The sequence below is a fragment of the Xiphias gladius genome, chromosome 16 (genome assembly GCF_016859285.1).
Source record: "Xiphias gladius isolate SHS-SW01 ecotype Sanya breed wild chromosome 16, ASM1685928v1, whole genome shotgun sequence".
Classification (NCBI taxonomy): domain Eukaryota; kingdom Metazoa; phylum Chordata; class Actinopteri; order Istiophoriformes; family Xiphiidae; genus Xiphias; species Xiphias gladius.
In genome coordinates, this window is record NC_053415.1 from 661763 (window position 1) to 689429 (window position 27667).

At 38.7% G+C, this 27667-nt stretch overlaps 1 protein-coding gene across 1 annotated transcript; it reads right to left on the reverse strand.

Annotated features, from left to right (window-relative positions):
• Positions 1-576: 576 nt before the first annotated feature.
• marco (macrophage receptor with collagenous structure) lies at positions 577-26032 on the reverse strand. The gene is made up of 14 exons (XM_040149352.1): positions 25834-26032; positions 19422-19520; positions 19085-19251; positions 17967-18084; positions 17569-17631; positions 8690-8779; positions 8227-8262; positions 6014-6100; positions 5634-5678; positions 5425-5505; positions 4335-4370; positions 3764-3823; positions 3296-3460; positions 577-1106 (listed from the first exon to the last, which is right to left on the reverse strand). The coding sequence occupies exons 1-14, from the start codon at positions 25940-25942 to the stop codon at positions 976-978; spliced, it is 1287 nt and encodes a 428-aa protein (XP_040005286.1). The 5' UTR covers positions 25943-26032; the 3' UTR covers positions 577-975.
• Positions 26033-27667: the final 1635 nt, after the last annotated feature.

The following is a 27667-nucleotide window of genomic DNA, read 5'->3' on the forward strand; positions in this document are numbered from 1 at the left end:
ACAGCTGCCTGTCTGATCCATTGTTAATATTGTTAATATAAAAATAATGATAAGTGCAGCTTCAATAGGTTACATTAAAGAGCACCACACTATCCTTGTCTTGCCTAAATGGCACCAGTGATATCAGTTAGTGTCAGTATTCCATGGCAATACATTCCATGAACTCCAGATTGTGGGTGTTCATTCAAAGAATGAGAAAGAAGAAAATGTATTCTAAACAAGACATTTAGCTAAACATGTTAAGTAAAGCAATGTAAAGGTGACATAGGACATAAAAGCGAACCCATTTAAGGCTGATGACTGTGATACCAATTGATGTGAACTCAACAAGTGTATCTACAGTATGTTCCCTGTGGTGTCTGGGAAAACATGACTGAGACAGCTATGTCAGAAACCATTCCTCAACACAACTCATGTCCTTGAATATGACCTCATCTTCATTGACCTCTTCAAAGTCATCTGTCGCAATGAGTGACGGACAGAAGGTGATAGGTGGAGGAAGATGGGATTGATGAGGACAGTGAGGGGAAATGATTTGGAATACAGAGTAGACGAACGAGAAACTTTTTCCAGGAAAGTTTTATTAGCATGACCTTTTTTTTGCAGTACACTGTAATTTAAGGTAATGTGTTCAGTATTAATGTGAATCTTAGCCAAATGCAGTTTTTTATGCTGTGTTTTATGACTATGTAATGAGATGCGGCTGTGAACATCATTAGTAGCCATGCTGTTCCCTGCTTATGATGTGTTTGTGTATGTGTGTATATGTGTATGTGTGTGTGTGTGTGTGTGTGTGTGTGTGTGTGTGTGTGTGTGTGTGTGTGTGTGTGTGTGTGTGTGTGTGTGTGTGTGTGTGTGTGTGTATGCGGAAGTGTGTGTGTGGCTGCCTCTTAACTTTTCACTGCATCTGTATCAAAGGTAACTGTAAAACAGTTGAAACACCATTTTCTTGTTAATCTTCAATGTGGTATCAGTCTAGATACATTGCACTCCAGCATCCTCGTTGTGTTGGCAGTTGTTAACACCAATTCCATTGTGTGGGCAGTTAAAGATATCGGACTCTGTTCCTAAGCATCGTACATCATCCAGCCAGATAGTACCAGACCCTACAGAAGGACAGCAATTAGAACAGACAATTAAAGACTTATAATGCTTAATTCTTTGCGTTCATTAGCAAATTTAGAGGTAATGAGGGAACTTTGCTCTGGTACAAAGCATATTTTCTTGTAAAATGTACAAACAACAAACAGGGGATGCTTACCCACCCCCATTCTTCCCAATAAAACAATACACAAATATTTTACGCAAATATGCTTTACTTGCTTTTGAAGAGTTGTATCTCACTGCCAAAAAGTTTATAAATACACACACTGGCACAAGTTCATTAATTAACACTTTGTCTCTTTTTTATTTAATCTGTATTTCCACGGTCACATGGTTGTCATCATCATATTGATTGGTTGCTATAAGTCAAGAATGTGTATTTTATCTAATATGAGCCTGTCAGAGACAGACACTGAAAAGGAGGAAGGACACACCAATGCAAGAAAGTTGGTGTGCTGGAGAGTTAGCGAGGAACTCCTCGCTAAGTATTTTGGTAAGTATTTTGGTTTAGTATATGTCTGTGTTTATATGTTAACTTAAATGAACTGAAACCAGCACTAAACTGCAAACACAGGGGTCAGCTTCCACCATTCAGAATGAAGGAAGTGTCACCACAGTTCAAGTCATTGGGGTTCAGGTAGGCCCAAATTTTTTCCAAAGTGTCAGCAGCCAATGGCACTCATATGTTGTGGCCTGTTAGTGGCTGGTACAGCCACATGGCTTAGTGGTAATTAATTCCCCTTTAATTTAATGACAAATCACTTCATCAGGTCTATCTGTGCAGTGACAGTGCACAAAACAGACAAGTAAAAACAACTATTTATGGTTTTAGGGAAAGTTACGTTAAACAACAGTTTAACCATTCGCCCAGTACTTTGTGCAGTGTTTGCAAATACAGCATTAATTGCCAGCTACAGCTAATGAGCGCAGGCTTTGGTTTCACTCCCTTTAAAGGCAAAATGGTACCAAAGCTGACAACGCCACTGTGACTAGGAAGCTGCACAAACTCACTGTACCAGGCTGTTTCAGAAAGAACTAGTTCCAGCACATAAATTGTCATGCATTTTACATTTCTGCATTTAGATAACCAAACAGATTCAACATCTTAACTGGTGAGCCTTAGAGGTGTTGCTCTGTGATTTGGAAAGAGCCCGGCTAACTCCTCCCCCTGCCTCTAGTCTTTATGTGAAGCGGGAAACAGTGAAAAAGTTACTGTTCACTATAGTTATTCCTCCTCTCAATAGTGACTTTGAGAAGATCCTTTCCTAAAGCGACTTCAGTGTTAGTGATGTAAAAAATCCACAGTCCTTGTTATGTTTAAAAATTACTGGTATAGTTGGTACTATAACAAGTTACCTTGCCTTTAGTACTAAATTCCCTCATTGTATTTGTCTGAAAGCATGGCTTTGCTAAGCTGCTATGGAGGAAGAGTAACACAAAAAAAGACAAAAACAATGTGTCTTATGAACATTAAAGTATGTAAACACTATCTAGCAGACACTTGAAATAAAAATATGAACCAGAAAATGAGCAAACATTGTAAGTTTTAGGCAAACCCTTGGGCAAATGTAATATTATTACCCAGATCATCTGTTGCCAAGAATCATCAAAGTGTATAGACCAACGTCCTGTTTCAACTTTGACCCACTATACTTGCCATAGCTGTGTGCACAGTTTTACTGTGAATTAAGAGATTGTTACTAACATTTCAGGTGCACTCACTCTCTCATTTTTATATCTAAATAAAGTCGTTTAGTTAGTGTGGATAAATTGTTAGTTTGTTTACAACCTGTCCGATCTTCTGATCAATTGTTTTCTTGCCCCGCCAGACTTCATTGTTGCATGTTGCTGTGTTCCCAGATATCAAGTATTACTTTGGTGACTACAAATGTGCCAAACCCACAAAAATAAGATCCAAGTTGTAATTAAAATAACTGTTCCTTTTTTTGCCATCAAAAACTCAGCATGATGGCCCATGCACTGTTGGTGGTATCATTCAACACCTTGAAAACAGCAAATTCAACACAATTAAAGAAGAGTTGTAAATGTGTAAACGTCAGAATCACAGTGTGCTGATGTAGAAAGAAGTGTTGGGAAAATATAAATTTAAGGGTTGACAAGTTTTGTCGAGCATTAGACGATATCATATGGTGCAGAGCACAGGACCTGATGGTGGCAGTGGATTTCTTACCCGGGCTGGCAGTGAAGGTGGAAATGGCGGATTGGAAGCCCAGCATCTTACAGATCACCTTGCCATCCACAGTGTCAAAGTTGTCATCACACACGGTGCCCCAGATCCCATTGTACCTCACCTCCACTCGCCCTCGGTATCTCCCTGGCACAAGACGCACATTCACTGTAACGACACAAAGTTCCAGATGTTACGGATTGAAGAGAAGTGTTTTGAGGGTGAATTTGCTTAATCAGACTACTGCAGTCAGCCCAAGTGGTTGAAACCTCTTCCCTTTTTAACATATTTGGCTTTCCTAGATTAAATAATTTCCAAATTGGTGGTGAACATCAATAACATCCCTTCAGGTGATTTTATCAAGTACCAAAAGTGGCATTTAGTTTTAGTTAATAGTAGTTTTTGAAAATCACTATTGTTCACTGCTTCTGTTGTCTCTGCTGCTCCCAGGTCAGTGCTGTGCAGACTTACACTCTGGTGGGTTTCGTTGGTCTCCCTTGTCTCCTTTGGAACCTGGTGGTCCAGGAGGACCTGTGGAGGAAAAATGGTCAAATACATCTTCCAACCAAACTGACAGTTTAAATGCACTGGTATGAGCTTATTGCATCACTGGTACACATAGGTCATTTTTAACCAGAACTGGCTACAAATCAAAAACTATTCATATAAGAGGTGGCCTGATGACTCAGCAACAGGTGAGTGAGCTGAACACGCTTATGTATGTAAAAGTAAGTTTATTCTAATTAATAGTAGATAAACTTTATTTGTCACCTACATATGTTCTTCTGTTACTGTTTTATCTTTGAGCATTTTGGTGTTGTTAAATTAACTCATCCCTCTTACTCTCTGCTTCAAGAACACACAAAGTGAAAGATAGACGTGGCATCTGGACTTCTGTGAGAAAAATTCAAATTAACTCTGCTAATTTTTAGTTGTTATTTAATGTTTTCTATAACTTCAAATGCTTTTCAGCACCTTTACATCACATATGGAAGGAACGTGATTCTAAATCAAGTTTTTTGTAATTTTGATACACACTCACCCTGAGCTCCGTTGAAACCACTGGGTCCTCTCGCACCTGATGACAATACAACAAAATGAAATCTTATAGAAACAATTGCTGGACATCAGTGACATGGGTTGCTAAACCTTTCCTGCCCAATGAATAAACAGGAATGGATTAAATCTACGGTTCAAAGGTCATGTCCTGTAGAGGCCCCACCAGCAACCAAAAAATCTGAATCATTGGACTAGAAGTTTTGCGTTGCAGAAATTGGCAGCAGTTAATGTTAGTGAATGCTAAAACTTTTTGCTTTTAATTCAGGTGAAGCATGAAAAATTAATAAAAAAACATTTTCCATATGACACTCCTGGGACATTTTGTTGGTTCTCTTAGTTCTCTTCTAAACTTAAAAAACAAACGATCTGCCTTTCAATTTAAATTGCCAGTTATTATTTTAAAGATGACTAGATTACGAAAACAAATAGATGTGCATTAATCTAAGTGTAAATTACACATTCAGGTAAGATGCAGGTGTGTACATATGACATTTATGACATAAACAAAAAGAAAAATAAACAAATAATAAAGTTTTTTTTTTTTTTTTTTTGTTAAACAGTGAGCTATAAGATAAAACTGTGATGATTGCTCTAAGAACTAATAATGGTCCGCTGACAGTAAACATGCTAGCAGATTAGCTTGTTGGAGTTCAATTTCTTTTGCCTCTTAAAATTTGACAGCAAACTCTGTAAACCTCTGTATTAAAGTTACATGAACTTTGATGACTGATGCAAATACAAATTTGGAATTGAAACCAGAAAATATTTAGTTTCTTTCAGTTTGTCAAATTTATGCCAAATATGTATTTGTGTTTATTAAGGATTACCACCTTTAAATGGCTATTGGGACTTTGAAATAAATTACAGAAATCATTACTGAACAATTAAATGAAAATGTGTGTAAAACAAATGTAAAACAAACCAAGGCTGGATTCAAAGGTAATTCATGTCATGTATTATGATATGGCTAGTTATATACTGTATGATATTGAATAAAGAGGAAATACTGGCCAGTTATATTGGGATACATGTATCGGTCCAACCATATATATGTTACACAGTATGCAGCTGACCTGGAGGTCCTGGTGGACCATAATTTCCAAGGTCTCCTTTTTCTCCTTTGAGCCCAGGACCACCAGGAACTCCAGAAGATCCTGGAAGTGCACAACAAATCAACAAAATACATTAGGTATCTAACACAAAAGCACACATCTACAGCTACAGATAAGCACACATACAGGTATACACTTCCACGTACTCGCCATGTAACATTCTTAGGTACCTTTTTGGCCAGGATGCCCCATGTCACCTTTGTCTCCATGTGGGCCTGTAGTCAAAGTGCAGGGGACAAAAGTCAGAAGTAAATATTAAAGCCTGGGTGCTTTTCTATCAAAGCTAAATAGAATTTACTTCTTTACAGGATAGAAAGGTCTTTAAAAGAGCATTTAGACTAGAAAAGTCATGAAACACTAAAAGGCTCAGTTTTAATTAAATGTTAGCAGCTCTTTATAGATGGAGACCCACCACGCCTATTCATTGGCAAGCAAACACATTAATATGAGAAATTAAAACTGTTTTTCAGGATTATCCTGTTTATATATTGACAGGTCCAGTTTGATAGAACCTTCAAAATGGTGCTATAACCAATATCCAAACCCTTACCTGGGGCCCCGGGTTCTCCTTTCTCTCCCTTTGCAACTGGTCCTTGATCCCCAGGGGCCCCTGGGAGCCCATGCAGACCCCTCGGACCTGTATTCAAATACACACGTCCATGCGTGCACACATACACACACATACAATGAGGGTGATGATTATGGACAATTGGGTTTTTTTTGGGAGGACATTTATATTTCATAAATGCAAGCTGCGCAAATTGTACCATTATTCTCACTAAAAAGCAGTGTGTCAGCAATATTACCAATGATGACCAAGCATTAAATGAGGAAGAGAAATTATTTTATAACTGCAGACACATTTTTCCATCCAGGACCTGAGTTAAATCACTTTATGTTCCAGATTCAATGAACCTGTAAAATGATGTGAAACCAGGGAGGGTCATGGTTCTGTTACAGTAAAGATAATCTGGTATTACTGTGAGTCAGTATGTGAGTCATAAAGTATACTACACGCACAGTATGAGGAACATATTTTCAGGATTTTTTGACAGAACACACATGCTCCCTGTTTTTGCCAGAACACACATTCCTCTTCAGTTTTTGTTAAAACTTCTCAAAAACTGTTTTCTAATATATTTATCTTTCAAATATATGCTAATCAAAAAAAGACTAGCGGCCAATGTATATAGCATTTGGCTGTGTCACGTTCCAGCTCCATCGCAGCTGCCAGAGACAATCTGTTGCCGTGGAGCAGCTCAGTCACAGCTCTTTTCCTTCCTCAACTTGTTTTTGTCAGAGCAGATTGTGTCTCAGAAAGCATGAGATTCGCTCGTGAATGTATAAAAATGCCTGTAGTTATAGGCAGTTCATTTCAAATTAATTTCTAATGATACATTTAATTCGCTACTGACTTTTTCTCATTAATATGTTACTGACTTAATACATACACAGTAAAACTAGTGACAGAAAGGAGAAGGAGCAGAGTGAGAGAACGATGGAACATACTCTGTTTCTGTTGTCAGACAACGGAACCAGTGAGAAATTTAATCATAAATACTATGTTGACAAGCAGTCATTACCAAACTGCTGAGTTGCAGATAAAATCACTATTTTATTATCAAAACATTGTTAGAAAAATACAAATTAATGACACCAACTATGCTGTAAGATTGGCAATAACAGCATTTAAAAAGAGCGATGACAGAGAAAATTAGAAGCAACAAAACGTTGTTGTATTCAAATACAGCAAAGAAAACGTCTGTTACCAACTAAATGAGCAGTTGTATTTATGTTTATAAAATACAAAATATGACAGCAAAGCAATTCTAGCCTATATTATAAATGCAGTTGCTGATAGACAGGTGCTCCATGTTTTAAACTTTTCCAGTGGGCATTAAAACTGCAACAGAACTGTGACGAAGCAGGAACATGCCACAGCAAGATTCTGCGTACACTCTGTATAAGGACGTGTCTACACAGAAAGCATTTCAGTCGCATTTTTCAGTTGTCCATGTCACACCCATAACTACTAATCAATCCAGCTGTATGCACAGCTGGCATTTTACTTGCGATATAGACTCATAAAATGCAACCCCAAGTGTATTTTTTACACTTCAAGTCTATTTAGCCTGCATTTTACTCATGTAATTAAAATGATTGTGTATTGGGCTCTGATCATGTCCAAAACATGCTTGACCTACAACTCAATACCGTACCTAAATGCATCACATGTAGACACAGACGGAGAACCAGAGCTGCTACTGCTGCTCTGCTAATGTGCTGTGCACGCTACACCTTCTGTGTATACACATTGTAAAAGTCCTCAGCCATGCTAAGTGATGATTTGAACTAAATGCGCAAAACTGAATGCTGACATGTTCACAAAAGCACATAGATGTTTAGCGAGTATCATTTTGGCCATTTTAATTTATTGTTTTAGCATGCTAACACTCTAATTAGAACAAAATACAAAGCTGCTGTTATGGGAGTGTCATTAGTTTTGTAGTGATTTGGTCTAGAGGAAGAGTCAGAAGTTCACCAAAGTCTGTAGGGTTCAGCCTCTGGGGACTATGAGCGTCTATACTAAATTACTTGGAATCCATCCAACAGTTGTTTGGAGCAGTATAGTTGCCAGACAAACTGACAGACCGACACTGCCATCCCTAGAGCCATGCTGTTAGCATGGCTAATAATGAGCTACGTGGTTTCAGGCATCTAAGCTTCTGATATCATGAAAGTTTTACAAAATTGGAAGCTTACCGGTGGGTCCAGGAGGTCCAGTGGGTCCAGCTGGGCCTGAAACAGGGAAACAGTTTTGAGTTTGAGCTGAGAGGTAACTGTGTGACTTAACTTTTAAAGTTGCACTACTGTTTGCCACCCGGGTAGGTCTCTGATGCTTCATAATAAATAAATAAAAAGCTGTCATTCTTTTTCTAAGGCATAAAGAGATTTAAAAGGTTCTTACATCAGGGCATCCAACTTTGTTTGGATGTCACAGTTTGTTTTTCATTCACTTTGTCAGGTCTGGTGAGCACTTAAGTCCCCAACAGCATTTCAGTTAGTGAATATGAAATACCCTTTTATGTTGCAGCCCCATTTTGTGATTTAACCTTTAAGCAACGTTTTCTTAACCTTTTCTTAAAAAAAAAAAAAAAATCATACCTAGTAAAGCTTTACCAACAACAAGTACATAATTACACAAATAATCCCAGTGGTAACCCACCAATTTGCCCAGCAACTCCTGGCTCTCCAGATTTTCCATTGAGTCCCCTTTCACCTTTTAGTCCTGGAGGGCCAGCTACACCAATGTCACCTGAAAAGAATCATTAAGGTATGTAATTTACTGATGGACTCGATGTTCTGCTACTCAATCACGAAGCATGTTGAATAATAAGCCAGAGTCACTAACTAAGTCCACAATTTTAGTAAATTGCTTAGATCACATACAAGTAATATATCTCAGTCACAATTTTACACAAAATTGTAAAATATTATACAAAAGTGTAAAATTCTAATTCTAAACAGTTTATAATACAGCCCGTGATTTACAGTGTACCAGTAAAATATTTATTGATTTCCTATTGGTAATGTACTTAAATGAAGGTACTGAGGAAGAAAACAAGACCATGGTGAACAAGGGAGTAACTACTTGCCATTTAAGCAGAAAGGATGAAAAAAATTATCTCAAAAGTATTTTTGTAAATACTGGGTACCCTCTTAGATTGTATTTTCTCTACACACACAGCAGTAACCTTTGTTAATTAATGAAACTACAATTGTACTGGGAAACAAAAATGGAATTTGGGAAATAAGGTGTTCAAAACCTTGTTCATACTGTTACAATTAAAGAGTTCAAGTACAGTCAATATACCTTATCATCACTGTGTCAAATACAAATTGTAGTTTGTGGCTCTGAGAGAATTCCTTCTCCACATCTGTTTCTAAGCTGGGTTTCGAAAAGCTTCAGTTTGGAAAATGACTGCTCGACTGATGCAGTTGAGACAATGGAACAATCTTAAGGGGGTGTAACTGAGCAAACTAGTGAGTAGTACTGTAAGAAAAGCAGCTTTATGAAATGATGTCAGCTACAACAACTACAAAATGCTTTTAGGGTTTCAGCCAACATAAAGGATACATCCATTTCTAATTTAATGGCCAGTTTATTCCATCAAAGGGCATCTTGTATAAGACATTATCTAATGTTCTTCACTGGAAGGGCACTTCACAATGTTTTTTGTTCATGGTACTCAATTCTGCACTTCAGTATGTTGGTCCTAGGGGCACCCCACCCATGAGGGCAATTCATTGTCACATATAGAGGCATTCTATAGGGTATGCTGGAGTAGAAAATAAACGTAGCTTTCTCATATGTATAGCTAGGGAAGACTTCTCATCCAAAGAGGATAAACTATTACATAGTTACATGTGAGTTTACACTCACATGTAAGTGTATCAAAAATAGTCAATCTTTAATGTTTAATGAGGAAGTAATTATTACTTTAATTCTTTTAGTTACAAGATGAGAACAAGGTATGTTCTCTCTATAATATCAAGTATTGACTGATCTCCCCTTTCAAAAAACTAAAGTTGTTAACACCATTTTCCCCCAAACTTCGATACCCAGTATTTACAAATACAATACAATACTACAATACTTGTGGGATAATTTTTTTCTCCATTCCTCTAAAATGCCCAATACTTACTTACTTGTTCCCCATACTCATGTTTTCTTACTTACACTTAAGAACAACTAGCCATCGGTAATTACTACTTAAGCACTACCACTAAAATAAAGCCAATCAAACTTCGATCCTTTCTTTAATGTACCTCTACTTTGTATTGCACTGTGTCACAGTTCATTAATGCATTCATTCATCTCTGCCTGCCTTATCCATATTACTAAAACTCCTGTCATTTCAGACCCTGCCACACCCTCCTGCCCTACCGTAACCTCGACTTTCCCACCTTTCAGCCATCTGACTCTTCCCCATCCATCTACTCACCTGTTCTCAATTCCTTAATCAGCTCTTAGTATTTATACCGGCCCATTTCCACTTATTCCCTACTAGATTGTCTATTGTGCTTTCCATTTACATTTAAACCTACATTAGTTCTGCTTAAGCACCCTCAGCCCTCTCCTTCTTTTAGTGATTCCCTCGTGATTTCCTTAGCAGTTAGCGGTGGCTTCTCTCTCTCCTGCTCACTGTCTTGCTCGGTGTGTCTTATGCTTAGTTATTCCTCTGCCTCCTTTAGCGATAATGGTACATGTAATAACTCTTGTTTATTTGCAGTGATGGAGGCGAGGCTCAGTGTATTGGAAGCACCATGGACACAAAATAGTTGCTGCTGTAGTTAGCCATCCCCCAGTAGCTGGTGCGAGCCGACCTAGCGTAGCTCCCACTCTCCCCCCGGCAGCTCTCAAGCAGCCGGGAAGCCAGGGCAAGCTGGGTGTATGTCTGTAACAAGAAGCATAGCCCTAAGCAAAAGCCCATGGTTCACCATTGACCAGTTTGTGTTTCAAACAGATACTCCCTACTCAGCGACACACCCGCTGAGACACCAACTCTGGTTGTTGGCAGCTCTATTTTGAGAAATGTGAAGGTGGTGACACCTGCGACTATAGTCAAATGTATTCCTGGGGCCAGAGCGGGCGATTCAGAATCCTATTTAAAACTGCTGGCAAAGGATAAATGTAAATATAGTAAGATTGTTATTCACCACAGCGGTAACAATACCTGATTACACCAATCGGAGTGTACAATGTCGGACTCTGTAGTTTTCTCTGGGTCCCTGCCTAATCCAGCGATGACATGTATAGCCGCATGTCATCATTCAACCGCTGTCTGTCGAGGTGATGTCCAGCAAACCACCCGGGCTTTGTAGAAGCCCCGGGTGGTCTTGGGGAAGACCTGGTCTGATTAGGAGAGATGGCATTCATCCCACTTTGGATGGAGCAGCTCTCATATCTAGAAATCTGACTGAGTTTATTAGCAGAAACCATGACAACCGAGAGTTGAGACCCAGAGTTGCAGTCTTACACGCTTCTCCGTGCTTCAAGGTAGAGCAGTCACCCACCCAAAATCCCATAGAGACTGTGACTGCCCCCCGACGACCTAAATTAATTAAGTAAATCAAAAATAAAGAGAAGAGGAGTTGTACACAGAAACCTAATAAAAAATAAGACCACCACTGCAGAAGTACAAGAAAACAGGAGAATTAAACTGGACTCTTTAACATTAGATCACTCCCATCCAAAGCTGTATTAGTAATTGACCTAATATCAGATCATCATATTGATACACTGAAACCTGGCTGTGTCATGACGAATATGTTAGCCTAAATGAATCCACTCCCTCCAGTCTTATTAATACTCACATTCCTCGAGGCACTTGCCGAGGGGGTGGAGTTGCAGCCAATTTCAATTCAAGCCTAATAATCACCCCTATACCTAAACTCAGTTATTATTCTTTCAAAAGCCTGGTTCTTAGTCTTACACATCCATCATGGAAAATTTAAAGCCTATTCTATTTGTTATAGTGTACCACGCTCCTGGCCCATACTCCGAATTTTTATCTGAATTCTTAGAGTTTTTATCAAGTTTAGTCCTTAGTAAGGATAAAGGAATTATAGTAGGTGATTTCAATAATCATGTGGATGATGATAATGATAGCCTCAGCGTTTATCTCATTATTAGACTCAAATGGCTTTGCTCAGCGTGTAAATAAGCTCACTCACTCTTTTAATCACACCCTCGACCTTGTTCTGAGTTATGGCATTAAAAGTGAACATTTAATAGTCTTTCCCAAGAATCCTCTTTTATCGGACCATTGTTTGGTAACGTTTGAATTCCTATTGCTAGACTACACACCCTTAGGCAAAAATATCTTTTCTAGATCTCTATCTGATAGTGCTGTATCTAAATTTAATGAAGTAATGCCATCAGCACTTGATTCACTACCATTTTTAAATTTCACAGAGGATTCCTGTGCTAACTTTAGTCGCTCCCAAATTGACCATCTTGTTGATAGTGCTGTAGGCTCATTGAGAAATACACTCGATTCTATCGCCCCTCTAAAAAAAGAAGACAATAAAACAAACAAGGTTAGCTCCATGGTTTAACTCTCAAACCCATATATTAAAGCAAACTACGCGAAAACTTGAAAGGATAAGGCATTCTACCAAAATGGAATAATGCTGCTTAGCCTGGCATGATAGTCTTGAAACATATAGGAAGGCCCTCTGTAATGCCAGAGCAGCCTAATACTCATCTTTAATAGAGGAAAATAAAAACTCTAGGTTTCTTTTTAGCACTGTAGCCAGACTGACAGAGTCATAGCTTTATTGATCAATGTATTCCCATAGCCCTCAGTAGTGACGGTTTAATGAGCTTCTTTAATGATAAAATTCAAACTATTAGAGACAAAAATTCACCACCGTCATCCGACACTGATTTATCTTCAAACACTGTGAACTTAGAAACAGCTGTAAAACCTGATATATGGTTAGACAGTTTTTCTCCCATCAACCTTCGCCAACTAACAACAATGTCTTCGTCTAAACCATCAACCTGTCTCTTAGACCCCATCCCAACTAGGCTGCTTAAGGAAGTTTTACCCTTAGTTAGCACCTCTTTACTAGATATAATCAATATCTTTATTAACAGGCTATGTACCGCAATCCTTTAAAACAGCTGTAATTAAACCTCTTCTTAAAAAGCATACTCTTGATCCAGATGTTTAAGCTAAATACAGACCCACATCTAACCTTCCCTTTCTCTCTGAGATCCTTGAGAAAGCTTTCGCCAACAAGTTGTGGGACTTTTTACATAAAAATAGTTTATGTGAGGATTTTCAGTCAGGATTTAGAGTGCATTATAGCACAGAGACAGCACTGGTGAAAGTTACAAATGATCTTCTAATTGCATCAGACAAAGGACTTGTCTCTGCACTTGTGTTGTTAGATCTTAGTGCTGCATTTGATACCACTGACCATCATATCTTGTTACAGAGACTGGAACTTTTATCTGGCATTAAAGGAAACGCTCTAAGCTGGTTTAAGTCCTGTTTATCAGATAGATTTCAGTTTGTGCACGTTAACGATAAATCCTCCATATACTCAAAAGTTAGTCACGGAGTTCCACAAGGTTCTGTGCTTGGACTAGTTCTATTAACCTTATATATGCTTGTTTTAAGCAATGTTATTAGGAAACACTCCATAAATTTACATTGTTATGCAGATTATACCCAACTGTACTTTTGTCAATGAAGCCTGATGAAACCAATCTGTTAGCTAAACTTCAAGCATTCCTTAAAGACAGCAACTTTATGCTGACCAGCAACTTTATGCTGTTAAACTCGGACAAAACTGAAGTTATTTTACTTGGCCCCCAACACCTCAGAAACACATTATCCAATTATATGGTTACTCTAGATGGCATTATATGGTTACTCTAGATCCAGAACCACTGTTAGGAATCTCGGAGTTCTCCTCAATCAGGATATGTCCGTTAACTCACACTAAAAACAAACCTCAAGGACTGCCTTTTTTCATCTATGTAACATTGCAAAAATCAGGCACATCATGTATCAAAAAGATGCAGAAAAACTATTGTATGCCTTTGTTACGTCTAGGCTGGATTATTGCAACTCCTCATTATCAGGCTGTACCAACAAATCTTTAAATTCTCTCTAGTTGATCCAGAATGCTGAAGCAAGAGTACTGACAGGAACTAGGAAAAGAGATTATATTTCTCCTGTGAATTTAAAATCTTCCTCCTCACCTACAAAGCCCTTAATGGTCAGGCACCATCATATCTTAAAGATTTCAAAGTACCATATTACCCCACTGCATTTCCAGAACGCAGGCTTTCTTGAGGTTCCTGCAGTCTCCAAAAGTAGAATGGGAGGCAGAGCCTTCAGTTGTCAGGTTCCTCTACTGTGGAACCATCTTCCAATTTGGGTCTTGGGGGCCGAAACCCTCTCCACATTTAAGAGTAGGCTTAAAACCTTCCTTTTTGATAAAGCTTATAGTTAATGCTGGCTCAGACTTGGCTTGAACAATCCTCTAGTTATGCTGCTATAGGCCTAGACTGCGGGGGGACTTCCTCTGATGCACCGAGCTCCTCTCAACCTCCTCTTCCTCTCCACCTGTAAGCATTCATATGGCATCAATGCTCGTTACTAACTTGACTTCTTCTCTTTCCCTTAGTTTTGTGCCTTCTCCTCTCTCTCCTCTCTCTTCCTGTCGCTTTCTGCAGGTATTTCTGCCCCTGGTGCTGAACAGTCTGGATCTGTGACGCACACACCTACTGCCCCCATGATCCTGCTCAACACCAAGTGCTTTAATTGTTTATTATTACTATTATTATATTTAGTTTTATTGGTATTATTATTCACCCTATTAATGTAATAATTAGTTTTATTATTAGTCTCATTATTACTATACGTCTATATATTACGCCTGTACTGTGCTGTGTCCCCCCCCGTAAATATAAGTATAAAGAGTATGGTCTAGACTTGCTCTATATGAAAAGTGTAGTGAGATAACCTCTGTTTTGATTTTGCGCTATATAAATAAAATTGAATTGAATTGAATTGAATTCTCAACTGATAAGGACTCCTCTTACCCATGCAGCCAGGCCAAACCAAACTCATCCGAGAGGAATGATGTTGTCGGCTCCAAGGTAACCTCTGTGGTCAGTCTGGCCACTTCCTTGGGACCTGTCCAGTAAAAGTCAGCTCAAGTCAGACCCTCAGTTCCCATTCTCACCATTCCGGACTCCAGTCATCAGTGTGTGTTCGAGGTTGATTCCTCCGATGAGGCGTTGGGGCTGTCCACCAGAAACTCCACCCCTGTGCCTTCTTTTTCCACAAGCTCTCTTGGGCTGAGAGAAGCTAAGACACTGGGAACTGGGGGCCGCTAGCTGTCAAGCTGAGCTGGACGACTGGAGATGCTGGCTGGAGGGGGCGGAGCAGCCATTCATCGCCTGGACACCTCTTGCCGGGCTACATTGGGCACTGTACTTCAACCAGTTCTTCTTTGTCCTCGCATACCGTCCGGGTTCAAAGAACATAAAGCTTGATGTCCTGTCCCATCACTTCAAGTTTGACAAACTTCTTGGGTAGCCCAAAAACATCATCCCCTCACCCTGAATGTTGGGAGCAGTCACCTGGGGAACCAAGCAGCAGGTAAAAGCCTCTAACACCAATTACCCTGCTCCCAGTAACTGCACCCCAACCGCATCTTTGTCCCAGCTCACTCTCCACTCTCCGTTCTCAGGTTCTCCAGTAGGGCTCATTCATCCACACTTCTGGTGGTCCACCATGGGGGCTGATATTTGGGAGTTTCTGGCTGCCTGTCCTGTCTGTTCCCAGCACAAGGTTTTTCATAAAGCCCTGGCTGGGCTCCTGCGACCACTTCCTATCCCTCATCAGCCCTGGTTCCACATCAGTCTGGACTTCATCATGGGTTTACCATCATTTGATGGTAATGCACTCATCCTCACAGTCATAGACCAGTTTTACAAGCTTGCACATTTCATACCATTGCTGAAATTACCATCAGCTAAAGTAAAAGTAAAACTACTGAACTTATGTTAAAAAATGTTTTCCATCTGCACGGCCTCCCAAGGGACCTGGTCTTGGACAGCGGGCCTTTTTTCTGAAAGAAATTTTACAGCTTCCATGGAGCTTCTGTCAGCCTCTCCTCTGTGTTCCATCCCCATACCAAGAGTCAGATGGAGCGGTTCAGGCAGGAGCTGGAGACAGCGCTGAGCTTTCTCTCTTCCCAGAACCCGTTCTCCTGGTCAAGCAACTCTTTTGGGTGGAGGACTCACACAACACACTTCCCTGTTTTTCCATCGGCCTGTGCCCATTCCTGTGTGCCTATGGTTACCAGCCTATGCTCGGACAAGCAGAAAGAGGTCAGTTTGCCCTCCGTTCAAGTCTTTATCTGCCACTGACTTCAGATCTGGATTTAGGCCCGATCAGCCCTCCTTCGCTCATCGGCCTACTAACTGAGGAATGCCAACCACTGCTGCACCCCAGCACCCAACTCCTTCCCAGGGCAAAAAGTGCAGCTCTCCACTCAGGACCTGCTCCTTAGAGTGGAGTCACAGAAGGGAGGGTGTCTCCGATATCTTTTAGATATCTAGGAGGTTTATGGATCAGAGGAGCGCTCCTTACACTGTGACCATCCTGACAAGCCTGGAGGGACGTCAAGAGCAATCCCTTGAAGGGGGGGTTCTGTTGCAGTTCATTCATGTATTCATTCTCTGTCTGCCTTTACATATTACCCACTTTCTTGTTATTTCAGACCCTGCCACCCAACTCTTGCTGTGCAGTAACCCCGGCTTTCCTGCCTTTCAGCCAACTGACTCTTCCCCACCCATCTACGCACCTGATCCAAATTCCTTAATCAGGTCATAATTTTATATACCGGCCCATTTCCACTCATTCCTTACTAGATTCTCTATTGTGCTTTATGTACTGTGGTGTACAACCAAAGGTTGCTAATCATTATCACAAATTGTAAGGGGATTGACCTAACGGAAAGCATTTGCCTCAGAGTGGGGTTGTTGACTTGAGTAAAATTCCAACCCTGATAGAGATTTGATACAGTAAATGTGAATGCATTGACTAAATTGCAAGGGTATTTGAAATAATGACTGCAACCAATCCATCAGCCGGGTTTCATCAGCTGTCTGACAAGACATGACAGGTCATCAACATCGAGATTATCGCCAGACCAACAGCTGAAAGCTAATGCCTCCTGCTGCACACATACACACTATCACAAAATCATTGCGACTTTTTACACTTTTACAATTTTTAGTCTGTTCACATTTTCTAGATTAGAGGTTGGAGAAAGGCTCTAACACTGTTACCAAATAACTTTGACTATTACTGAGGTGCTTTTGAGAGAAATGTAGCTACATCTGTTCCTTTACTCAATCAGGTTGTTCCTTTAATTTATCAGTGTTGTCCCAGTTACTCAGTGATAACAGCACCAGGAGATCTTTGGTTGCAAAACACGTCACACTTCTTGTTTTTAACTGATTTTAACTTCATCTTATATCTGTGTAATTCCTTAAGTTTGACTCACCTTTGAAGCCCCTCTCTCCTGGTGTCCCTGGATGTCCTTGCAGCCCAGGAGGACCAGGAGGTCCTGTTGAAGACATACAAAAAAAGGGATGATAAACTCTGCATTTTCTGTTCAGGTTGTTACAGTTTTACAATTTGCAGTTCGACCCTAACAGTTACTGAGATCAAAGCCTAAACCATTTTTAACCAAACCTTGAACCTTAAATCCTCAAAAAGGTACCAACCACAAAATGCTCTTTTTGTATTATTTTTGAGAAATGTTCATTTTGCTAATATTGAGATGAATTCAAATATACACAAACACACACACAAACACACACACACACACACACACACACACACACACACACACACACACACACACACACACACACACACACACACACACAGGTATCCTACCTGTTTTGAGGCTGATTGTTGTCAGATTGCCCTCCAGGTTGTGGGTGCTTTTGTTGAGCAGGCTCAGGTCAGCCCTCAGTCTGTCCAGCTGACCATCCTCTCCGCAGAGACTGTTGACCTGTTGTCAGTGCAACCATAGAACTTATCTTAGATCTTATCTCCAACATCTTTATCTGTTTCAGTTAGTCAGTCAAAAAGAAAGCCTGTAACTGCTGAAGCAGCCCTATTGCTTTTCTGACACAAAGCAAAGGGGTTGAAGGGAATTTTAATCTTCATTTTGACAAAGGAATATATCACGTTTTTTAGAAATATGGTTATTTGCTTTCTTTTTAAGAGTGAGATGTGAAGATTGATATCAGTCTTAAGAGTGTGAAACTGGAATCAAGACGTAGTTAGCCTAGCTTAGCATAAAGACTGGAAGCAGCGGGAAAAAAACAGCCTGTCTCAGTCCAAAGTTTAATAATAACAGGTGTCTATAGCCATCCTAGTGGCTTTGTGAGGGTCTTCGTAGGTACAGCGGTGCTTTGCACTAAACACTAATACTAGCGTACCACAGTGCTCACAATGAGATATTTCAGTCTGACTACCATCAGCCATCCATACAGCCATGTCTCTAGTATGGCTAAAAATACATCTACCAACACCTCAAAAGGGGTGTCCAGACCGAAAGTGAATCAACTAACAAGAAGCAAATACATTGTGTCTATGGGAGTTGAAACATTAAGTTAGGTTTAGTCTGAATTATTTTCAACTCATGCACACATGTCTGTGCATCAATTCTTGCCTAAACCGGCTGAATTTGCATCTAATCGCATCTTTGAATGACTTTGCATGCATCATTTGTATAAAGACTGACCAAAAGAAATACAACATATTAAATAGCAAGCTTTAGAGGCGTAGGTAGCTTTAGTTTTGAACTCTGTTACTGTTGTTAAACTTTGGACAGAGACAGGCTGTTTTCCCCTTCTTTATCCCAGTTGCCTTTCGCTGATATACTGGATAAACAGAGATTAAGTAAATTAAAGACTAAATTGAATGTGAACTGAATGAAAAGAAAAGTGAACTGAAACTATACACAATATGTTTAGTAAAATGTTACATAAAAACAGCAGGAGGACCTGGCTCTTCAGGACCCATAGGTGGCCTCTTAGGGTCTTAGTTTCTTGACTGTTGTTGTGGATGAGAGTTTGGAGGTTTTTATCATCCTGTTCTCCACCCAGAAGAATGTGATTGGACGTCAGCTTCTCTAACCTGGGGTTAGACAGTGAAGACTCCAACGTGAAAACTGGGATGGAGAGGGAAAAAACAACCAGCATATTTCACACGAATATGAGGTGTAGTTTGTGAAAAAAAAGTCCAGTATAAGAAACTGGTATAGAAGTAATTTTAATTCTCTCAAAATATCACTTTTAAAAATAATAAGTCAAAATAAATAAACTCTGTATGCAGTTGTACCTTTATAAAGGAGAAAGGCATTAAGAGCAGTCTGCAAGATGAGGTAAACCACAATCACATTAACACACCACTGTTTTCTGGGCCTTGCTGGCTTCAGATCTGAAACACAAACAGGAAAATGCATATAAAACATCAGAATGGGATCCTGTGTCCTGCCCCAAACCTACTCTTGGTAAAGTGATTTCAGGAGAGAGAAAATAGCCCAGTTAACCCTGCTCATACAAATGCTTTTATAAATTTGCAAATTTATAAAAGCAAAAACAAGAAAATGACAGTAGACCAAACTGGCTATAGCTGAATGGTAAACTACTATCCACTCTGTAGGTTTCAGGGTTTCCTTGTGTGTGGGTGTGAGTAGGCAGGGAATTTGGAATGGGCGTTAATGTGGTCAGTGAAGATTTATATTTTTCATTTTATCTAAGAATGCATTTAATCTTACAATAGCAATTACAGTAGATAAGATGCTTCCATATTTCAAGAAGTTTCAAGAACCCTAACTTGCAACAGTCAATATGTTTTGTAAAATTACATGAATTACGAATTATTTTATTCACATAATGATGCCATTTTGTTAATAAATTTATCTGCTGAGTTTAAAAATGTGCAAAACATTCACTACACATATTTGATTTGTTTTTTCTAAAATATCTGCTTAACATTATTTTATGGATATAGTATGTTTGGGCACTCACAGCACTTAATTAAGTTTAAAGAAAGGTGACCCAAGTGAAATCTATGAAATATTTAAGTTTCTAAATAAATACAAATCAAACAAAGAAATAAAGTGAAATAAGTCATAATTAAATGAAAAACTATTTTCTTGGTAAGTGTTGACAGCTACTTAGCTAGCGCTAGCTTATATTTAAGGCTGAGTGGTTTAATGGAGAAGGATAGGCTAATTCTAATACATGTCTGTAAGGTAGGTAGCAAGAAATGCCTGAATGTGAGGCTATAGGATAGATGATGTCATCTGAGCTTCATTTAATTATGGCAAAATACATAAAGGCAGCATTGTCTGGTCACTTAAAAAGGAAACATATATAATAGTTTGTGTTTGCTTTACATTAGATTTTTTTTAAATTGAGGCATTTTAAATATTCCATGGAAAGATATATACATATATATATATATATATATATATATATATATATATATATATACAATTACCACAAAATAAGAACACCAGAGACACTGTAAAATTTTCCTAGGACCGGTTGGTCACTTACTCTGCGGGAATATAATGAAGCTGATATGTGTAAAGGGATTGTCCAGGATTGCTGGTTGGGTGTGTAGTCGGGCAGAGCCCTGAACAGTTGTGAGAAATCGAGTCATACTGGCATGGTGCAACTGTTTTTCCACTGCACCTTACAGCAAGGTAAAGTTGTGTGCTAGTCCAACCCTGTCTGCTAGAAATTATGTTTCTATACAACTAAAGTGTGATAGCAATTCCTTTTTGCAGGAAATGTAGAAGCGACAAGATTATGTTTTCTATAAACCTAATGAGGATATGTCTTTAATCTACGTCGCTGATATGTTGATAATGAACATATCAATAAATCTTCACAGACAAGATGTTTGTTTTCTGCCAAAATATCCAATCTTGCAGTACAATATCCACTAGTAGTGAATACAGCATTATTAAACTTTTTTATGGTTCTGTTTAGACTCTAACAGCACCTGATTAAGGTTAGAGAAAGATCGTGATATTGTTGCTGTGAAGCTGCAAACAGCAGAAAACGTTCGGTTCAGGATCAGCAGTAAGTTAATACAGCTCCAATAGGGCTGAAAGCGATCGCTAAACAGCAAAATAAAGCTGATATCAGAAAGTAGAAACAAAAACACAGGAGTGAAACTGGACACCAAACCACACAGATTCAGGTAGAAACTGCAAAAGTTCTGGGAGCTGAATGTGGAGAGACTTTTAGAAACAAAACTTTCTCTCTGTCTTCTCACAATAGCAGAGAGGATGGAGACTGTTATGGGTTGGCTGTGGCTGGCCCTGGTACCTGGCAGGACCACAGCTGTGTGGCTTGGCGTGGCTTTCCCCTGCTGCCAGCAGTGGAAATGCATATCATTATGGCTTGGCACAGCACAACTAAACTGGACTCACCTGGGCCAATGGAAGACTTCTAAAAGTCTGCTGTGTACAATTGACTTAATGACGGTGACAGCATACATACACAAAATATGTACAGATGGTGCAAAATTAAAGGAAAAGCCTTATTAAATGAATAGAGAAACGTATTGAATACAGATGCTTCAACACAGGTTCACTGCTTGGTACAATTTAGCAAAAATGCTGAGCAGGCCCAGTTGATTCTGATTTTGTATCAAGATGGCAGGAGGAAAAGATCTAAGTGACTCTGAAAGAGGGTTATTTATTGGGGCACGGATGGCCGGAGTTTCAGTCACACAGAGTGCTCAACTGGCTGGTGTTTCAATAGGAACAGTGACTAAAGTGACATCTGCCTTTAGATCTGTGGGAAAGATATCAGTAAATACACATATGACATTTGATGATCCTGATGCTCGTGCATTAGTGCGATATGTAAGGGAAAAACAGTGGAGCAACTCTTCCTCAGCTGACTGAGCATGTCAATGCAGGATGCGATCAGACTGTGTCAGTAAGAGCAGTCCGTCGTGGGATATTATAGTAGGGTTGCAGTGCATAAATCCCTCATTACAGAGATGAATGCACATTTGAGAGTTCAGTGGTGCATAAACAATAGGCACTGGTCTACAGAGATGTGGAAAAAAGTGATATGGTCAGATGAGTCATCCTTCACCATATTCTCGGCAAGTGCATGTGTGGCGTACACCAAGAGAATAGTACAGGGCTGAATGCTTGACCCTGACAATGAGGGGAACCAGTGGCTCTGTTATGCTGTGGGGGGCATTTTGTTCGCAGGGTTTGGGTCCAGTTGTCCCCTTAGAGGGAAGTCACTGCAAATCAATAAAAGGGTGCTCTGAGTGATCACCTTTATCCTATGATAAAACATTTCCCTCCTAATGGGAGGGGTCTCTTCCAGGATGACAGTGCCCCCATCCATAGGGCACAAGGGGTCACTGAATGGTTTGATGAGTATCAAAATGTTACCTATCCTTTTCATAGTATGATAAGTCCAAATATCTTCTGTGTAAATAGCCTATTTAATTACAAAATTGTTATGAAATTTGCACCTACATAAATATACCAGTTTAAACAGAAGTTTAAGAAAATATTCCCAAATCTGAGTTTTTCAGTTGAGCATTGTCATCTTGCACTGGCACCATTGGCTTATATTTCTGGAGTTGTTCTAATTAATCTAATTAGTGAAAAAGCATCTTCCAATTTTTGCTGTTGCTGTGGTTGTTAGTGCTTTTTTGTTGTTGTTTTGTGTGGTTTTGTTTTGAATCTACCTCACCCTACCCCGTTTTTAAATTGAAGACATTTACTTATTTTTTTTTTTTTTACGTTTGCACAATTTAATTGTTTTTTGTTGTGAATTTGTACATGTTCAAACCTTTTCTGTGTGTATATTTGTAATAATGCCCTATGTATTGTGTGTTATGATTTTGTATTACGTAACGTATGCAGAGCCATGTTTTCTGTGTTCCTCATAGTTTCAAACTCAACTAAAAATAGTCATTTCATTTTAAAATGGTGCTGTAGTCACTTTAATTTCAGAGACATTTACAGTAGAACCCTCACGTTTCTCTCAGAAAGCCTGCTGTGCCTGTGTAACAGGAAAGAAGCATTGCTCCCACCTGCTGGTCATGGCTGCCATTCCATTCACGCTCAGGTTAAACACTGGCAGCTGATGTGCTTGAAAAGCAATGGAGACTGACACAATTATGTGACCAACACAAGATTTTGTACATTTGACCAGACAATGCTGCTTTTAATAATTGACATGAGAAATAGTACACATAACCTTAATGCTACAATCTATTTTATTATCTACTTTAAAATAACATTAATTGCTTGTTTGCTTACAATGCAAATAATTTCCATGAAATAATTGTTTCTTTGAGGTCTATGTGAAAGCATTTCCTCAATTACATGTACCCAGTTGTATTTCCACTGTGGATTCTGTGCTCTTTTGCTCAATAGACTAGCTCTTTGTTTTGTGTTATTCAACATAATAAATAACTCTGAACTGGCACTGTCATTGTCACTGTTGACATTGAGGAAAGATTTGTGTCTACAACGGACCTCCTTTATGGCAGAAATTTTGACCTGTCAAAGCAAGGACAGCACCGATTTAACTAAGAATTGTATTAGTCATGGCTCTGTTCCATTCATTTGGCTCTAATGTGTACACTACCTGCCCAGCACCAAACAGCACTCAAAGGCGGTGACTAGCTGGTCACTAGCTGGTTAACATTTAGCAGCTAAAAAAAACAGATTTTTTTTTTCTGGGAGTTGGTGGGCTCAAAGCCAGAGCTAAAAGGAATGTGAATATTGAACACAACTCCAAATTCATATTACTGTTGCTCTGTGTCACCTCTCTGCTGACATGAGGCATAACAACTATGAGGGGTCAGTGTGGGTTTACAGATAGCTACACTGTCCCAAAGTGGCCAAAAACTTAGGTAATGTATGTAATGTATTAGTTCCACCTGTGGAATTCAAACCCTCTGCCATGAGACAGGTTTGTTGAGTGCTCTTCCGCTCTTTCAAAGATCATTGAAAAAAAACTACCAAAAGCTATTGGGGTGGGGGGAACAGTAAGAGAATTCAGCATTCACTGCACCTTAGCAAACAGTCATGATGTGCAGAAATCCTATCGTTTTTCATGCCTTTTAATTTTTTCAATTATTGTCTGGTTGTGAGTTAAATGGCATTGAGAATTTCAACTCATTTGTTATGCTATTTCTTTAGTTCTTCAGTATGGATGGAATAGCTCTCAATAGTCGTTGACATTGGAAAATATTCCATAATCTAACTGCCAACATGAAGCAACTGTCAAGTCAGAGCTCTATTTGTTCTTCTGTGGGTTGGACTTTATGTAAATTTTACGCAGTATTAATGAGAGCTTAAACATGGAAGCACAAAATAGAAACTGTAAATGTTAAATGAGAAAACAAATTACTTGTGAAATGGAATATGATAGGCCAACAAATTAGTAAATGGAGTAAGAAATAGTAAACTTTAAAAATATTTTCAGAATTAACTTTGCAAATCCATCTGATTATTGAATGATTTATTGACAGGATAACAAAATTAAATTATTAATTAGAATTAGTATTGGCAAATTTAAGTCTTTTTTGTCTTTCTTTTGAGTTTGCAATGGTTCATTTAAAATTTAATCTTTAAATTATTTTTCAAATTCGTCAGTTTATTGATAGATTAATATTAAAAACTGTAAAAGTATATATTTATTAGGTGGCACCCTCCAGGCTCCATAGTAATCAACTACGTGTCGTTCTCTACTTCAATAAAACATTTACGTTTTTTTATGTTTATATCCTAGCTTTTATTTTATCTCTAATTTTCTTTTATTTTATTTTTTTCAGTTGACAGTTATATTTAAGGAGTTATTTTAAGCTTTCTGTGTACCTCCTGCGGTCTTATAACCCAATCTTTTATTAACTCTCCTGGCTTTCATTCAGAAATTTTTCTCTAACAGTTGTTGATGACATGCTGTTTTGAACTATGGAGTGCTTCAAGGATCTGTTCTCAGCCCTATCTAATTTTCTATCAATATGCTTCCACTAGAGGCACTTTTAATTATTTGTTTTGATATATCTCTCCACTTTTATTCAAAAAACACTGTACTTTTCACGTGAATATCTTAGCAGTATACTGTACAAGAGGTTGAATGTCTGGCCATGTGTTCTAGGCTGTTCTGATGGCCGAGTGGTTAAGGCGCATACCATATAACCACAACATCCTTTGTTTGCTTCCAGCAAGTGACCTTTGTTGCATGTCATAGCCTTTTGCTCCTCATGTTTCCTTTCTGAATCTACACTCAATATCTAGATTCCAAAAAAAATTCTAAATTTAAATAAGAATAAAACAGAGATGTCCTACTTATTAGCCCCAAGAGTTTCCAAAACAATGTGCAGAAGTCTCTGTGACCTTTAGCCTTTAATGTCAAGCTATTAAATGTAATGTTGTGCAAAGTGATTACAAATGAATCCATGCTTTTGTCTTTTTGTAACTAGATACTGTGATTTCTTATCCTCCTACCAAGAGCTGTAGCTCATCTGGCAATGTTTCAAAATTTACAACCTATCAGTTACTACACGGTGAAGAAAACAAGAACTTTTCAATTGTTATGTCCATATAATAACTTAAAGTCTCACAGGTTGGTTTAACCAACCTCTGACCAAAACATAAATCTTTGTGAATGTGGTTGTCATGTTTTCTCTCACAAGTGTGAGTAGAAATCTATTTGCTTTGATTACTTTCTGCCTTAGTACTCACCGTCTGGCTGGAAATGGTAGACATCACTTCTGCTGAGTGACATGTCAAAAAGCGGGTTACTCTGGGTGTATGAGACTCGATCCATTGTCTTGTCCACTGAAGTCTCCATGCTCTCTAGAGTCCAGAGTTACCTTCACTTCCCACTTCAGGAACCCTTATAACACAGCACACAGGAAAACATGATTCTCCCCAGATTGCAACAGAGCATCCCCACAAAAGAACTCACATGGAAATGGTTTCCATTAGAGGAAGGAACTGTTTCTGATTTGTAGCTGAGGTGGCCAAAATTCAGCAGCAAAACACCCATGGAGTGCAGCTGGTTATTAGAATGAAGAAGCTTGGTATTTTTATCACTGTTAGAATGCCCGATGAAATCATTATGGTAACTTTGTTACGTTATTGCTTCACCATCATTTCCACTGCTTTTATTTGTGGTGAAGCAAATAGTTAGGGACCACATAACAATCTATAATTGGAGAAAAAGGGGGATACATTGAGACCTTGTCAGTGCACTTCTAAATGAATAGCTAAACTCAGCATCTTCACCCGATGTTTACCCAAAATGCTGAAAACATGATCTTTCCCTATGATGCACTAATCAAAATTTTATATTAAAAATGGGACAGAACACTACATGTGATGTGAAAGGGGTCGCGCATAATGATGAGACCACAGAGAATTATCACCCAGTGCCGCAGTTTCCTTCAGCTTTAGCTCAAGTGTCTTGTTTCTGTAAAAATCCAGATCACATTTCATGCCACAAACTGTATATGCATCTAGCTCTACTCTAGTGTGGTAGTGATTCACATGACATGGTTTTGTAACTGTCAAAAGCCCCAGAAGACAAATTAACTTCCTGACCTCAAAAGGGATTGCAGTGTTAACAATCTCATACCACTTCTGCTTTTGTCCCTAACAGACAAGAGTCATAATTAACACAGCCACAATAGGTCCCTCTCAGGTAAATGTAAGATTGTAATACAGAAAACTGGTTTCATAACTTTATGTTCCCATTTATATGACTCAGTATTACATATTACATATTCATTGTGCGCTTACATTGCAGAACTGTCTAATCATTACTGTATACGTCAGACAACACTGAGATGACTTTCTTCCGACTCACTTTATCATAACTATTAGAACTGTCTATTGCACCAACTCAGCCACTGAAGACTGCAAAGACAAGACAAGGCGAGGAAATTTCATTTATGTAGCACGTTACATTGCAAGCAAACTCAATGTACTTTACTTTAAAATGTATATAGCAACAAGTCTAGAGTATAAGTAATCAAATGTGAGAAAGTGCAAAAAAAAGAAAGAAAGAAAAATAACACCTAAAGAGAGTAAAGAATCCCATAAACAAACACACACACAGACAGCACCAAAAAATAAGACTGAGAAAATATAAACATTATTAGTTGTCTTTTAAAAGTCGACACCATTGTGACTGATATAGGTCATCGGGTAAGTTAGCTCAACAGAAGAAGGCATCACCAGATTTGGGCCCCTTTTTCCAATAATGATGCTAGAAGCTAAGGCTGTTTCTACAAATACTCCTAAATTTCTACATGTGCTTCCCAAAGCAGCACACACTGCTGATTTAGACAAATCAACTTGACCTCCTGCAAGTCTTTTTGAGGAACTAAAATAAAAAGTGTGCCACTTCTAATGACCAGCTGTTTTAGGAAATAGCCTTTTAAAAAATGTAACTGTACAGTGGATTCAGCAAGTATTCAGAACCCTACGTCTGTCACTTTTTTTTTGTTGCAAATTTATTAAAAAGGAAAAACTGAAATATCAAATTGACATTAAAAAATTATGTTCATAAGTC